The sequence below is a fragment of the Lagenorhynchus albirostris genome, chromosome 6 (genome assembly GCF_949774975.1).
Source record: "Lagenorhynchus albirostris chromosome 6, mLagAlb1.1, whole genome shotgun sequence".
NCBI classification, from domain to species: Eukaryota; Metazoa; Chordata; class Mammalia; order Artiodactyla; family Delphinidae; genus Lagenorhynchus; species Lagenorhynchus albirostris.
Window position 1 is genome coordinate 47,848,309 of NC_083100.1, and position 17,257 is coordinate 47,865,565.

The 17,257-nt window shown below is 38.1% G+C and overlaps 1 protein-coding gene across 1 annotated transcript in view; it reads right to left on the minus strand.

Moving 5' to 3' along the window:
* FSIP2 (fibrous sheath interacting protein 2) overlaps positions 1-17,257 on the minus strand; it is a 128,633-nt gene that overhangs the window by 100,855 nt on the left and 10,521 nt on the right. Inside the window, 1 exon segment of the mRNA XM_060151394.1 lies at positions 438-561. Within this exon segment, the coding sequence (XP_060007377.1) occupies positions 438-561 (124 nt within the window).

The following is a 17,257-nucleotide window of genomic DNA, read 5'->3' on the forward strand; positions in this document are numbered from 1 at the left end:
CATTTCTTCCCTTTTTTTCCTTTCTTTGTTCCTTTCTATCTTTCTCTACCTCCTCCTTTCCTTCTTCCCTGTGTTCTTTTCTGGTACTGTCTATTCTTTATGGCTGGCAAAATAGTAGAACACCATGTTGATATGTGATAGCAGTTATCTTACAAATTTTTAAGGTTTCAGTAGCAAAAAATACATTAAGTATAGGGAAGTTGGTTAGAACTGCAATATAGGCAAGCCTGTCTGCTGAACCACTTGATAAGGTTATTTTAATTTTTACATGTATGTCTACTTTTCAACTTGAACTATTATAGGGAAATGCCTAGAACCCTTCGCTGGCACAAAGCAGGTAGCAAACGTGAGCAAACAGAGTTTTGTAAAAGGATCTTTTACATAAATACACAGACAAGCACTTTCTACATAGCTACATCAGCCCTTAATGTTCTCACATTCATGTGGTCCATCTTGTTCTCTGTAATCAATTGTATTTTTCTTCATATCTTCTCTTTTAATGCCACTTTCTTGCATTTTTTGTAAATGATAAGCCATTTTTTTCTCTAGAAGGGCTTGTTTCTAAAATATTAAAGAAGTATATTGGTTAACATCAACTTGCTGTTTAGAAATACAAATAAATATTTAAAATGTGAGAGTATGTTGGAAATGAGCAAGCCTTATGACTTGTAAGGTTATTCTGAGTACAAATTTGGGAGGGTAGTAAGGGGTAAATTTCCACACATGGTCAAACATGAAGAATATATTTAACCCTTAGATGCAACTTATCTCACTGCACACCTTCAGGGTGTCTAGTTTCAGATCAGATAGCATCTCAATGCATTGCTCTCCTGGTGAGTTTAGGCAATTTCAAATCATCTTCAGTTGGAGGATTCCTTAACCAAGAGTCACTCAGGCCTATTATATTATATATTATATATAATTATATATTATAATAATATATTGTTATATATATAATAATATATAATAATAATATAATATATATAATATATTATAATATATTATAATAATACATAATTATATATATTATATTATAGGTAAACACAATATCATACATGAAATTTGACTTCTCTCTGTAAATCTCTGGACTAATATTGATACTGGATGTGCCAGAAAAGAGATAGCTGCACAGAGGAAATCACCCAGAAATCCTCAGAGAATTTCCTAAAGTAGTCAGCAATGGAATGGATCACTATGTGTATGTGAGGAGACAATCCAAGACCAAAGACAGGATCATCCCAAAAGATTCAATAAAACAGTACTTGGCACCTACCTATGATGCCTATTCTCACCAGCCACCCCAGAAAAATTCTGTAAGTCGTAGGGCACTGGGTAGAGTACTAAAATGTTGCCTCAGTAGTGGGGAATAACTAGTCCCAGATTAAACATGGTTCTGGCCCCAGCTAACAACTATTAAAAAGCAAGACCTATTAAAAATCAAACCATTTCCAAATAAACTACCTATCTACATTCAAGAAAAAAAGCTAAGGAATATTTATAAAAAGCTGAAACTATTCAGCACACACAATATAAAATTCACGATATCTGGCATCTAATCAAAGAATACCAAGCATATAAAGAAGCACAGACCCATAAAGTGAGTAATCAATCAAAAATGATCCAGAAATGATACAGCTGTTAGAATTAAAGATAACATTAAAATAGATAAACTAAAAATAGAGTTATCATATGATGCCACAATCCTACTTCTGGGCATATATCTGGAGAAAACTCTAATTTGGAAAGATACATGCACCCCAATGCTCACTGCAGCACTATTTACAACAGTCAGGACATGGAAGCAACCTAAATGTCCATCAACATAGGAATGGATAAAGAAGATGTGGTGTGTATATATATATATATATATATATATATATACACACACACATATATATATACATATATATATAAATAAATACAATGGAATATTACTCAGCCATAAAAAAGAATTACATAATGCCATTTGCAGCAACATGGATGGACCTAGAGATCATCACATAAGTGAAGTAAGTCAGAGAAAGACAAATATCATATCACTTATATGTGGAATCTAAAAAAATGATACAAATGAACTTATTTACAAAGCAGCAACAGACTCAACAGACATAGAAAACAAACTTATGGTTACCAAAGGGGATAGCAGAGAGTGGGTGGAGAGATAAATTAGGAGTTTGGGATTAACATATACACACACTATTATATATAAAATAGGTAAACAACAAGGACTTGATCTATAGCACAGGGAACTATATGCAGTATCTTGTAATAACCTATAATGGAAAAGAATCAGAAAAAGCATCTATCTAGATATACTTATATATGTACAACTGAATCACTGTTGCACACTTGAACCTAACACGACTTGTAAATTAACTATACTTGAATTAAAAAAAAACAGAAAAGATAACTACATTCCATATATTTACAAGGTAAACAAGAGACACGGAAGATATAAAAAGGGCCCAAATCAATTTTTTTTTTAATGTGTGAGATGAGTAATGCAATGGACGCATTAATGGCAGAGTAGATATTGCAGGGAAAGAGATTAATTAATACATGTTCAGAAAAAGAAACCATCTAAAAAGAAACACTGAGAGAAAAAGAAAATTACAAAATGAGAGGCTGTGGCCAAGATGGCAGAGTAGCAAGACCCTGAGCTCACCTCCTTCCATGGGCACACCGAAATTAAAACTATCTGCAGGGCAACTGTGAGAATGACATGAAGACTAGCAGAAAAGATTTTCCACAACTAAAGCTATAAAGAAGTAACCATAATGAGATGGGTAGGAGAGGAAGAGGTGAGGTATAGTCAAGAGCCACACCTTGGGGTAGCTTGGGGTATCCTTGGGGTATCCACAAGAGGATAATCACAATTGCAGAGGTTCTTCCCAAGGAGAAAGAGGTCCAAGCTCAACATCAGGCTCCCCAGCCAGGGGGTCCTGCACCAAGAAGACGAACCTCAAGAACATCTGGCTTTGAAGGTCAGCAGGGCTTGTGTATGGGAGAACCAGAGGGCTGTAGGAAATAGTGACTCTGTTCTTAAAGGGCACATGTAAATCTCACATGTTCTAAGTCCCAGTACAGAGGCAGTAAGTTGAAAGAAGCCTGGGTCAGACCAACTTGTTCATCTTGGAGAGACTCCTGGAGAGATAGGAGGCAGCTGGCATTCCCTTTGGGGATGGAGATGCTGGTGGTAGCCATTTTGGGAGACTTGTTCTACTATGAAGACACCAGTGCTGGCAAGTGCCATTTTGGAATCCTCCCTCTAGCTTATTAGCACTGGGGGATGATCTTCTCACCAGGGAGCTGGCACCAGTCCTGGGATCCACCTGGGCCATACAACCAGCCTCACTGTGACCCACCATCTCCCAACAGGTGACTAGTTCCTAACCCAGCCACCAGAGGCCCCATAGCCAGCCTCACCAGGACATGCTTTGCCCACCAGTTGGCTGGCATGAGACATGGGACTCCCTGGGCCTTGTAACCAGCTGCACCAGGACCCAGCTATGTCCACCAGTGGGCAGGCAGCCATCACATGAGGCACGGCCTGGTAGCCAACCAGACCAGGGGCCAGCCCTGCCTACCGGCGCACCAAAGTAGTCAGCCCTGCAACTGCAGAAGAGAAGAACCCATGCAGCCCCCATAGGGGACACTCCTAGAGCATAGAGCTCTCACGACCAGAGGGGAGTGTGCTGCTGGGCGTCATAGGATGGTACCTATATAAGGACACTTCTTCAAGATTGGGAAGTGTAACTAATCTACCTAATACACAGAAATAAACACAAAGAATTAGGCAAAATGAGGAGAGAGAGCAATATGTTCCAAACAAAAACAAAACTTCAGAAAAAGAACTAAATAAAGTGGAGATAAACAATCTATCTGATAAAATTGAGTTCAAGGTAATGGTCATAAACACACTCAAGGAACACAGAAGAAGATGAACAGTGAGAAGTTCAACAAGAGTTAGAAAACATAAAGAAGAATCAGGTGGAAGTGGGAAGATGGTGGAAGAGTAAGACGCGGAGATCACCTTCCTCCCCACAGATACACCAGAAATACATCTACACGTGGAACAACTCCTACAGAACACCTACTGAAGGCTGGCAGAAGACCTCAGACCTCCCAAAAGGCAAGAAACTCCCCACATACCTGGGTAGGGCAAAAGAAAAAAAAAGAAAAAACAGAGACAAAAGTATAGGGACGGCACCTGCACCAGTGGGAGGGAGCTGTGAAGGAGGAAAAGTTTCCACACACTAGGAAGCCCCTTCGCGGGCGGAGACTGTGGGAGGCGGAGGGGGGAGTTTCGAAGCCGCGGAGGAGTGCACAGCAACGGGTGCGGAGGGCAAAGCGGGGAGATTCCCGCAAAGAGAATCGGTGCCGACCGGCACTCACCAGCCCTAGAGGCTTGTCTTCTCACCCGCCGGGGCGGGCGGGGCTGCGAGCTGAGGCTCTGAGGCTCGGGTTTCGGTTTCGCACGGAGCGCAGGGAGAGGACAGGGGTTTGGCGGCTTGAACATAGCCTGAAGGGGTTAGTGCACCATGGCTAGCCCGGAGGGAGTCCGGGGAAAAGTCTGCACCTGCCGAAGAGGCAAGAGACTTTTTCTTCTCTCTTTGTTTCCTGGTGCGCGAGAAGATGGGTTTAAGAGCGCTGCTTAAAGGAGCCCCAGAGACGGGCGCGAGCCGTGGCTAAAAGCGCGAACCCCAAAGACGGGCGCGAGCCGCGGCTAAAAGCGCGGACCCCAGAGACGGGCGCGAGCCGCGGCTAAAAGCGCGGACCCCAGAGACGGGCGGGAGACGCTAAGGCTGCTGCTGCCGCCACCAAGGGGCCTGTGTGCGAGCACAGGTCACTGTCCACACCCCCCTTCCGGGGAGCCTGTGCAGCCCGCCACTGCCAGGTTCCCGGGATCCAGGGACAACTTCCCCGGGAGAACGCATGGCGGGCCTCAGGCTGGTGCAAAGTCACGTGTCGGCCTCTGCCGCCGCAGGCTCGCCCCGCCCTCCGTGCCCCTCCCTCCCCGTGGGCCTGAGTGCGCCAGAGCCCCCACATCAGCGGCTCCTTTAAGCCCGTCCTGTCTGAGCAAAAAACAGACGCCCTCCAGCGACCTACACACAGAGGCAGGGCCAAATCCAAAGCTGAGCCCCTGTGAGCTGTGAGCACAAAGAAGAGAAAGGGAAATCTCTCCCAGCAGCCTCAGAAACAGCGGATTAAAGCTCCACCATCAACTTGATGTACCTGCCTCTGTGGAATACATGAATAGAGGAGTCATCCCAAATTGCGGAGGCGGGCTTCGAGAGCAAGATCTATGATTTTTTCCCCTTTTCCTCTTTTTGTGAATGTGTATGTGTATGCTTCTGTGTGAGATCTTGTCTGTATAGTCTTGCTTCCACCATTTGTCCTAGGGTTCTATCCGTCCATGGTTTTTTCTTAAAATTTTTTTCTTAATAATCAATTTTAATTTTAATAACGTTATTATACTTGACCTTCTTTCTTTCTTTCTTTCCTTCCTTCCTTCACTCCTTTAGACAACGAATCATCCCAAATTGAGGAGGTGGTCTCTGACAGCAAGATTTATGATTTTTCCCCCTTTACCTCTTTTAGTGAGGGTGTATGTGTATGCTTCTGTGTAAGATTTTGTCTGTATAGCTTTGCTTCCAACATTTGTCCTAAGGTTCTATCTGTACCTTTTTTTTTTCTAAATAAGAATTTTTTAATTCAATAACTTTATTATACTTTATTTTATTTTTACTGTATCTTCTTTCTTTCTGTCTTTTTTCCTTCTTTCCCTCCTTCCTTCCTTCCTCCCTCCCTCCTTTCTTTCCTTCTTGCCTTCTTTCCTTCTTTGCTTCTTTCTTTCTTTCTTCCTTCCTTCCTTCCCTCCTTTCCTTCTTTCTTTCCTCATACTTCTACTAATTCTCTCTACGTTTTCTCCCTTTTATTCTGAGCCCTGTGGATGAAAGGCTCTTGGTGCTCCAGCCAGGAGTCAGGGCTCTGCCTCTGAGGTAGGAGAGCCAACTTCAGGACACTGGTCCACAAGAGAACTCCCAGCTCCACATAATATCAAATGGCGAAAATCTCCCAGAGACCTCCATCTTAACACCAGCACCCAGCTTCACTCAACGACCAGCAAGCCACAGTGCTGGACAACCTATGCCAAACAACGAGCAAAACAGGAACACAACCCCACCCATTAGCAGAGAGGCTGCCTAAAATCATAATAAGGCCACAGACACCCCAAAACACATCACCAGACGTGAACCTGCCCACTAGAGAGACAAGATCCAGCCTCATCCACCACAACACAGGCACTAGTCCCCTCCACCAGGAAGCCTACACAACCCACTGAACCAACCTTAGCCACTGGAGACAGACATCAAAAACAGCGGGAACTACGAACCTGCAGTCTGCAAAAAGGAGACCCCAAACACAGTAAGATAAGCAAAATGAGAAGACAGAAAAACACACAGCCGATAAAGGAGCAAGATAAAAACCCCCCAGACCTAACAAATGAAGAGGAAATAGGCAGTCTACCTGAAAAAGAATTCAGAATAATGATAGTAATGATGATCCGAAATCTTGGAAATAGAATGGACAAAATGCAAGAAACAGTTAACAAGGACCTAGAAGAAATAAAGATGAAAGAAGCAACGATGAACAACACAATAAATGAAATTAAAAGTACTCTAGATGGGATCAATAGCAGAATAACTGAGGCAGAAGAACGGATAAGTGACCTGGAAGATAAAATAGTGGAAATAACTACTGCAGAGCAGAATAAAGAAAAAAGAATGAAAAGAACCGAGGACAGTCTCAGAGACCTCTGGGACAACATTAAACGCACCAACATTCGAATTATAGGGGTTCCAGAAGAAGGAGAAAAAGAAAGGGACTGAGAAAATATTTGAAGAGATTATAGTTGAAAACTTCCCTAATATGGGAAAGGAAATAGTTAATCAAGTCCAGGAAGCACAGAGAGTCCCATACAGGATAAATCCAAGGAGAAATACGCCAGGACACATATTAATCAAACTGTCAAAAATTAAATACAAAGAAAGCATATTAAAAGCAGCAAGGGAAAAACAACAAATAACACACAAGGGAATCCCCATAAGGTTAACAGCTGATCTCTCAGCAGAAACCCTACAAGCCAGAAGGGAGTGGCAGGACATACTGAGAGTGATGAAGGAGAAAAACCTGCAACCAAGACTACTCTACCCAGCAAGGATCTCATTCAGATTTGATGGAGAAATTAAAACCTTTACAGACAAGCAAAAGCTGAGAGAGTTCAGCACCACCAAACCAGCTTTACAAATGCTAAAGGAACTTCTCTAGACAAGAAACACAAGAGAAGGAAAAGACCTATAATAACAAACCCAAAACAATTAAGAAAATGGGAATAGGAACATACATATCGATAATTACCTTAAATGTAAATGGACTAAATGCTCCCACCAAAAGACACAGATTGGCTGAATGGCTACAAAAACAAGACCCTTATATATGCTGTCTACAAGAGACCCACTTCAGACCTAGAGACACATACAAACTGAAAGTAAGGGGATGGAAAAAGATATTCCATGCAAATGGAAACCAAAAGAAAGCTGGAGTAGCAATTCTCATATCAGACAAAATAGAGTTTAAAATAAGGATGATTAGAAGAGACAAAGAAGGACACTACATAATGATCAAGGGATCGATCCAAGAAGAAGATATAACAATTGTAAATATTTATGCACCCAACATAGGAGCACCTCAATACATAAGGCAAATACTAACAGTCATAAAAGGGGAAATTGACAGTAACACATTCATAGTAGGGGATTTTTAACACCCCACTTTCACCCATGGACAGATCATCCAAAATGAAAATAAATAAGGAAACACAAGCTTTAAATGATACATTAAACAAGATGGACTTAACTGATATTTATAGGACACTCCATCCAAAAACAACAGAATACACATTTTTCTCAAGTGCTCATGGAACATTCTCCAGGATAGATCATATCTTGGGTCACAAATCAAGCCTTGGTAAATTTAAGAAAACTGAAATTGTATCAAGTATCTTTTCTGACCACAACGCCATGAGACTAGATATCAATTACAGGAAAAGATCTGTAAAAAATACAAACACATGGAGGCTAAACAATACACTACTTAATAATGAAGTGATCACTGAAGAAATCAAAGAGGAAATCAAAAAAATACCTAGAAACAAATGACAATGGAGACACAACGACCCAAAACCTATGGGGTGCAGAAAAGCAGTTCTAAGGGGGAAGTTTATAGCAATACAAGCCCACCTTAAGAAGCAGGAAACATCTCGAACAAACAACCTAACCTTGCACCTCAAGCAATTAGAGAAAGAAGAAAAAAAAAACCCCAAAGCTAGCAGAAGGAAAGAAATCATAAAAATCAGATCAGAAATAAATGAAAAAGAAATGAAGGAAACAATAGCAAAGATCAATAAAACTAAAAGCTGGTTCTTTGAGAAGATAAAATAGATAAACCACTAGCCAGACTCATCAAGAAAAAAAGAGAGAAGACACAACTCAATAGAATTAGAAATGAAAAAGGAGAAGTAACAACTGACACTGCAGAAATAAAAAAGATCATGAGAGATTACTACAAGCAACTCTATGCCAATAAAATGGACAATCTGGAAGAAATGGACAAATTCTTAGAAATGCACAACCCGCCAAGACTGAATCAGGAAGAAATAGAAAATATGAACAGACCAATCACAAGCACTGAAATTGAAACTGTGATTAAAAATCTTCCAACAAACAAAAGCCCAGGACCAGATGGCTCCACAGGCGAATTCTATCAAACATTTAGAGAAGAGCTAACACCTATCCTTCTCAAACTTTTTCAAAATATAGCAGAGGGAGGAACACTCCCAAACTCATTCTACGAGGCCACCATCACCCTGATACCAAAACCAGACAAGGATGTCACAAAGAAAGAAAACTACAGGCCAATATCACTGATGAACATAGATGCAAAAATCCTCAACAAAATAATAGCAAACAGAATCCAACAGCACATTAAAAGGATAATACACCATGATCAAGTGGGGTTTATTCCAGGAAAGCAAGGATTCTTCAATATACGCAAATCTATCAATGTGATAAACCATATTAACAAATTGAAGGAGAAAAACCATATGATCATCTCAATAGATGCAGAGAAAGCTTTTGACAAAATTCAACACCCATTTATGATAAAAACCCTGCAGAAAGTAGGCATAGAGGGAACTTTCCTCAACATAATAAAGGCCATATATGACAAGCCCACAGCAAACATCATCCTCAATGGTGAAAAACTGAAAGCATTTCCACTAAGATCAGGAACAAGACAAGGTTGCCCACTCTCACCACTCTTATTCAACATAGTTTTGGAAGTTTTAGCCACAGCAATCACAGAAGAAAAGGAAATAAAAGGAATCCAAATCGGAAAAGAAGAAGTTAATCTGTCACTGTTTGCAGATGACATGATACTATACATAGAGAATCCTAAAGATGCTACCAGAAAACTACTAGAGCTAATCAATGAATTTGGTAAAGTGGCAGGATACAAAATTAATGCACAGAAATCTCTGGCATTCCTATATACTAATGATGAAAAATCTGAAAGTGAAATCAAGAAAACACTCCCATTTACCATTGCAACAAAAAGAATAAAATATCTAGGAATAAACCTACCTAAGGAGACAAAAGACCTGTATGCAGAAAATTATAAGACACTGATGAAAGAAATGAAAGATGATACAAATAGATGGAGAGATATACCATGTTCTTGGATTGGAAGACTCAACATTGTGAAAATGACTCTACTACCCAATGCAATCTATAGATTCAATGCAATCCCTATCAAACTCCAACTGGCATTTTTCACAGAACTAGAAGAAAAAAATTCGCCATTTGTATGGAAACACAAAAGACCCCGAATAGCCAAAGCAATCTTGAGAACGAAAAGAGGAGCTGGAGGAATCAGGCTCCCTGACTTCAGAGTATACTACAAAGCTACAGTAACCAAGATAGTATGGTACTGGCACAAAAACAGAAAGATAGATCAATGGAACAGGATAGAAAGCCCAGAGATAAACCCACGCACATACGGACACCTTATCTTTGATAAAGATGGCAGGAATGTACAGTGGAGAAAGGACAGCCTCTTCAATAAGTGGTGCTGGGAAAACTGGACAGGTACATGTAAAAGTATGAGATTAGATCACTCCCTAACACCATACACAAAAATAAGCTCAAAATGGATTAAATCCCTAAATGTAAGGCCAGAAACTATCAAACTCTTAGAGGAAAACATGACATAAATCACAGCAAGATCCTTTCTGACCCACCTCCTAGAGTAATGGAAATAAAAAGAAAAATAAACAAATGGGACCTAATGAAACTTCAAAGCTTTTGCACAGCAAAGGAAACCATAAACAAGACCAAAAGACAACACTCAGAATGAGAGAAAATATTTGCAAATGAAGCAACCGACAAAGGATTAATCTCCAAAATTTACAAGCAGCTCATGCACCTCAATAACAAAAAAACAAACAACCCAATCCAATAATGGGCAGAAGACCTAAATAGACATTTCTCCAAAGAAGATATACAGACTGCCAACAAGCACATGAAAGAATGCTCAACATCATTAATCATTAGAGAAATGCAAATCAAAACTACAATGAGATATCATCTGACACCAGTCAGAATGGCCATCATCAAAAAATCTAGAAACAATAAATGCTGGAGAGGGTGTGGAGAAAAGGGAACCCTCTTGCACCGCTGGTGGGAATGTGAATTGGTTCAGCCACTATGGAGAACAGTATGGAGGTTCCTTAAAAAACTACAAATAGAACTACCATATGACCCAGCAATCCCACTACTGGGCATATACCCTGAGAAAACCAAAATTCAAAAAGAGTCATGTACCAAAATGTTCATTGCAGCTCTATTTACAATAGCCCGGAGATGGAAACAACCTAAGTGCCCATCATCGGATGAATGGATAAAGAAGATGTGGCACATATATACAATGGAATATTACTCAGCCACAAAAAGAAACGAAATTGAGCTATTTGTAATGAGGTGGATAGACCTAGAGTCTGTCATACAGAATGAAGTAAGTCAGAAAGAAAAAGACAAATACCGTATGCTAACACATATATATGGAATTTAAGAAAAAAAGAATGTCATGAAGAACCTAGGGGTAAGGCAGGAATAAAGACACAGACCTACTAGAGAACGGACTTGAGGTTATGGGGAGGGGGAAGGGTGAGCTGTGACAGGGCGAGAGAGAGTCATGGACATATACACACTAACAAACGTAGTAAGGTAGATAGCTAGTGGGAAGCAGCCGCATGGCACAGGGATATCGGCTCGGTGCTTTGTGATGGCCTGGAGGGGTGGAATAGGGAGGGTCGGAGGGAGGGAGACGCAAGAGGGAAGACATATGGGAACATATGTATATGTATAACTGATTCACTTTGTTATAAAGCAGAAACTAACACACCATTGTAAAGCAATTATATCCCAATAAAGATGTTAAAAAAAAAAGAAGAATCAAACAGACTGAATAATACAATAACTAAAATAAAAAATACACTAGAAGGAATCAACAGATTAGCTGATACAGAAGAACAGATTGGTGAACCGGAAGACAGAGTAGTTGGAATCACCCAAGCTGAACAGAAAAAAGAAAAAAAAAGAGTTCAACAAAATAAGGAGAGTTTAAGACATCTCTGGACATCAACCACACTATCATTTGCATTACAGGGATCCCAGAAGGAGAAGAGAGAGGGAAAGGGTCTGATAACTTATTTGAAGAAATAGAATAAAACTTGTCTAATCTGGGAGAGAAAATAGACATTCAGGTCTAGGAAACACAAAGAAACCCAATCAAGATCAACCCAAAGAGATCCACACCAAGACACATTATAATTAAAATGGCAGAAATTAAAGAATCGTAAAAGCAGCAGGAGAAAAGCAACTAGTTATGTACAAGGTGACTCACATAAGACTCTGAGCTAACTTTTCAGCAGAAATTTTGCAGACCAGAAAAGAGTGGCACAATATATTCAAAGTGTGAAAGGGAAAACTATAACCAAGAATACCTGGAAAGGCTATCATTCACATCTGAAGGACAGCTCTTAAGTTTTGTAGATAAGCAAAAGCTAAGAGTTCAGCACTACTAAACTGGCTTTACAAGAAATGTGAAAGGAACTTCTCTAAGCAGAAAATAGCACAACTAGAAATATGAAAAACACAAAAGGAAAAATCTCATTGGTAAAGGCAAGCATACAATAAAGGCAGTGAATCAACCACTTATAAAGTTAGTAGGAAAGTTAAAAGACAAAAGTAGTAAAATCATCTATATCCACTATAAGTAGTTAAGGGATACATAAAACAAAAAGATGTAAAATATATCAAAACATTAAAAGTGGAGGGGAGAGTAAAAATGTAGGGTTGCTAGAATGCATTTGAATCTAAGAGATAATCAACTAAAATAATCATATATATATATGGGTTTTTACACAAGAACCTCCCAGTAACCACAAACCAAAAATATATAATAAAACACACAAAAAAGAGAAACAAATCCAAGCATAATGTTAAAGATACTCATCAAGTCACAATGGAAGAGAGCAAAAGATTAAAGGAATGTAAAAGAACTACAAAACAACCACAAATCAATGAACAAAATGGCATTAAGTACATACATATCAATAACTGCTTTAAATGTAAATGGACGAAATGTTCCAATCAAATGACAGAGTGGCTGAATGAATACAAAAACAAGACCCATATATATGCTGCTTACAAGTGACCCACTTCAGATCTAAAGACACACAAACTGAAAGTTAAGGGGATGAAAAAGTACTCCATACAAAATCTGGGGTAGCAGTACTTTTATCAGACAAAATAGACTTTAAAACAAAGACTGCGACAAGAAACAAGGAAGGATATTACATAATGATAAAAGGATTGATCCAGGAAGATATAACAATTTTAAGTATCTATGTATCCAACATAGAAGCACCTAAATACACAAAGTAAATGCTAACAAACATAAAGGGAGAAATTGACAGTAACACAATAATAGTAGGGGACAATAACACTCCACTTACATAAATAAATAGATCATCCAGACAGAAAATCAATAAGGAAACACTAGCATTAAATAACACATTAGACCCAATGGATTTTATATATACATATAACATTCCATCAAAAAGCAGCAGAATACACATTCTTTTCAAGTACATGTGGGACATTCTCCAGCATAGATCAATCACATGTTAGGCCACAAAACAAATCTAAATAAGTTTAAGAAGATTGAAATCATATCAAGCATCTTTTCTGACCACAATGAAATCACCACAAGAAAAAACGTGCAAAAAACACAAATATGTAGAGGCTAGATAACATGCTACTAACCAACCAATGGGTCACTGAAGAAATCAAACTAAACATACCTGGAAACAAAAGAAAATAGAAACACAATGATCCAAAATCTATGGGACACAGCAAAAGCAGTTCTAAGAAGGAAGTTTATAACAATACAAGCTTACCTCAGGAAACAAGAAAATTCTCAAATAAAGAACCTAACCCACACCTAACAGAATTAGAAAGAGAAGAACATACAAAACTCAGAGTTAGTAGAAGGAAAGAAGTCATAACGATCAGAGCAGAATACATGGAATAAAGACTAAAAATAAAAAGGTGGAAAATATCAATGAAACTAAGAGCTGGTTCTTTGAAAAGATAAACAATTGATAAACCTTTAGCCAGACTCATCAAGAAAGAGAGGGCCCAAATAAATAAATCAGAAATGAAAAAGAAGAAGTTACAACCAACATCACAGAAATACAAAGGATAAGAGATTATTATGAACAATTATATGCCAATAAAATATACAGCCTAGAAGAAATATACATTCCCAGAAATGTACAATCTCCCAAGACTGAATTGGGAGGAAAATATGAACAAACCAATTACCAGTAATGAAGTTTAACCAGCAGGACCTAAGGGCTTCACTGGTGAATTCTACCAATATTTAAAGATGAGTTAACACCTATTCTTCTCAAACTATTCCAAAATATCAAAGAGAAAGGAAGGGTCTTCTAAACTCATTCTAGGAGACCAGCATCACCCTGATACTGAAACAAGACAAAGACACAACAAAAAAGGGAAATTACAGGCATTATCACTGGTGAACCTAAGATGTAAAAATCCTCAACAAAATATTAGAAGTCAGAAATTGACAATACATTATAAGGATCACACACCACAATCAAGTGGGATTTATCACAGGGATATAAGAATGGTTCAATATCTGCAAATCAATCTATGTGATACACCACATTAACAGTCTGAAGAAAAATCATATGACTTTCTCCATAGATGCAGAATAAAGTTTTGACAAAATTCAACATCCAGTTATGATAAAAACAAAAACCCTCCACAAAGCGGGTACAGAGGAAGCGGACCTCAACATAATAAAGACCCTTTGTGACAAACCTACAGTCAACATCATACTCAATGGTGAAAAACTGAAAGCATTTCCTCTAAGATCAGGAATAAGACAAGGATGCCCCATCTCACCACTTTCCTTGAATATAGTATTGGAAGTCCTAGCCATGGCAATTAGACAAGAAAGGTAATAAAATGCATCCAAATTGGAAAGGAAGATGTAAAACTGTCTGTTTGCAGATGGCATGATACTATATATAGAAAATCCTAGAGATGCCCCCCAAAGTTATTAGAACTAGTAAATGAATTCAGTAAAGTTGCAGGATACAAAATTAATATACAGAAATCTGTCCTGTTTCTACACACTAACAATGAGCTATCAGAAAGAGAAATTAAGAATCACATTTACAGTTGCATCAAAAAGAATACAATACCTAACAATAACTCTAACAAAGGAGGTAAGAGACTTAATACTTGAAAACTATAAGACATTAATGAAATAAACTGAAGACAAATGGGAAGATATACTGTGCTCATGAATTGGAAGAATTAATATTGTTAAAATGACCATATTACCCAAGGCAATATACAGATTCAATGTAATCCCTAACCCTAACCAATGGCATTTTTTAGAACTAGAACAAATAATTCTAAAATTGGTATGAAAACACAAAAGACCCTGAAGAACCAAAACAATCTTGAGAAAGATGACCAAAATCATGGTCCCTGATTTCAAAGTATACTACAGAGCTACAGTTCAAAGCAGTATGGAGCTGGCACCAAAGCAGACACATATATCACTGGAACAGAAGAGAGCCCAGAAATAAACCCACACATACATGGTCAATTAATCTACAATAAAGGAGGCATGAATATAAAACAGGGAAAAGACAGCTTCTTCAATTAATGGTGCTGGGAAAACTGGACAGCTACAGGGAAAGGATCAAATTGATTTACTTTCTCATACCATATACAAAAACAAATTCAAAATTGGATTAAAGACTTAAATGTAAGACCCCAAACCAATAAACTCCTAGGGGAAAACAGGTAGTATGCTCTTTGACATGGATGTTAGCATTATTATTATTACTTTGATCTGTCTCCTCAGGCAAGAAAAACAAAAGCAAAAATAAACAAATGGGATTCCAACAAACTAAAACGTTTTCGGACATGTAGACTATTGGCAAAACAAAAGGCAGCTTACTGAATAGGAGAAGATATTTGCAAACAATACACCCAATAAAGGGTTAATATCCAAAATACACAATGGAATCTTACGACTCATCAAAAAAAACAAACAAAAAAAACAAGCCAACTTAAAAATGGTCAGAGGACTTGCTCAACATGACTAATCTTCAGGGAAATGCAAATCAAAATCACAATGAGTTACCACCTCACCCCTGCCAGAACGGCTATCATTAAAAAGACAACTAATAACAAATGGTGAGGATGTGGAGAAAAGGCAACCCTCAAGGCACTGTTGATAGGATTGTAAATTATTAGATGATAGCAGCCACTACGGAAAACAGTATGGAAACTCCTCAAAAAATTAAAAATAGAGCTACCATACGACCCAGGAATTTCACTTCTGGGTATTTAACCAAAGGAAATACAAACACTAATACAAAAGATACCTGCACCCCAGTGTTCACTGCAGCATTATTAACGGTAGCCAAGATATGGAAGCAACCTAAGTGTCCATCCATAGCCAAATGGATAAAGAAGATGTGGTCACACACACAATGGAATATTACTCAGCCATTAAAAATGAAATCTTGCCATTTGTGACAATGTGGATGAACTAGAGGATATTATAGCTAAGTGAAATAAGTCAGAGTAAGACAAATACTGCATATCACGTGTAGCATCTAAAAAATAAAACGAACAACAACAACAAAATAAAACAGATTCAGATACAGAGAAGAAACAGGTGGTTTCCAGAAGGGAGGGGGTGGAAAGTGGGTGAAATAGATGTAGGGAATTAAGAGGTGCAAACCTCAAGTTATATAATAAATGAATCACAAGGACAAAATATATAGCATAGGGAATATGGTCAATAATATCATAATAACTTTGTATAAGGATAGAGGATTACTAGACTTATTGTGGTGATCATTTTATAATGTATGCAAATGTCAAATCATTATGTAATACACCTGAAACTAACATAATATTGTACACTGACTATATTTCAATTTAAAAGTTACAAAATGAAAAGCATATCAGTGAAGCCTGGTACAGTGTCAAGCAGGCTATTATGTCTGTAGAGAGGCAAGATAGGACAAAAAAAATTTGATAATAATATCCATTATAATTGCTTCTATTCTACATAATACTGGAGGTTCTAGTCAGTGCAGTCAGGCAAGAAAAGAAAATAAGAAGGCATCCATGTTCAGTGAGAAGTTAAACTACTTTTATTTCTAGCAACATGATCATGTAGAATATCGATTGGTACATAGAATAAAACAACTAGAACTAAAAAGTGTTTTTATCAATACAAGATACGAAATGAATATTAAAAATTGTTTTTCTATATCCTAACCTCAATTGGAATTTGAAATTAAAAATACAAACTACAATAGCATAAATCATGAAATACATAGGGCAAAGAGCAGAAAAGGAGTAAATTTAGACTAATACAAATGATTTTTGACGAAGAAGCTAAGACAGATCTCTTTAAAGTTTTTGACAACCCTGTAACTTAAGCACATAAATTGGAGTAAAAATAGATATCAAATCTTAAAGCAAAAAAATAAATATATTAAGAAAAATAT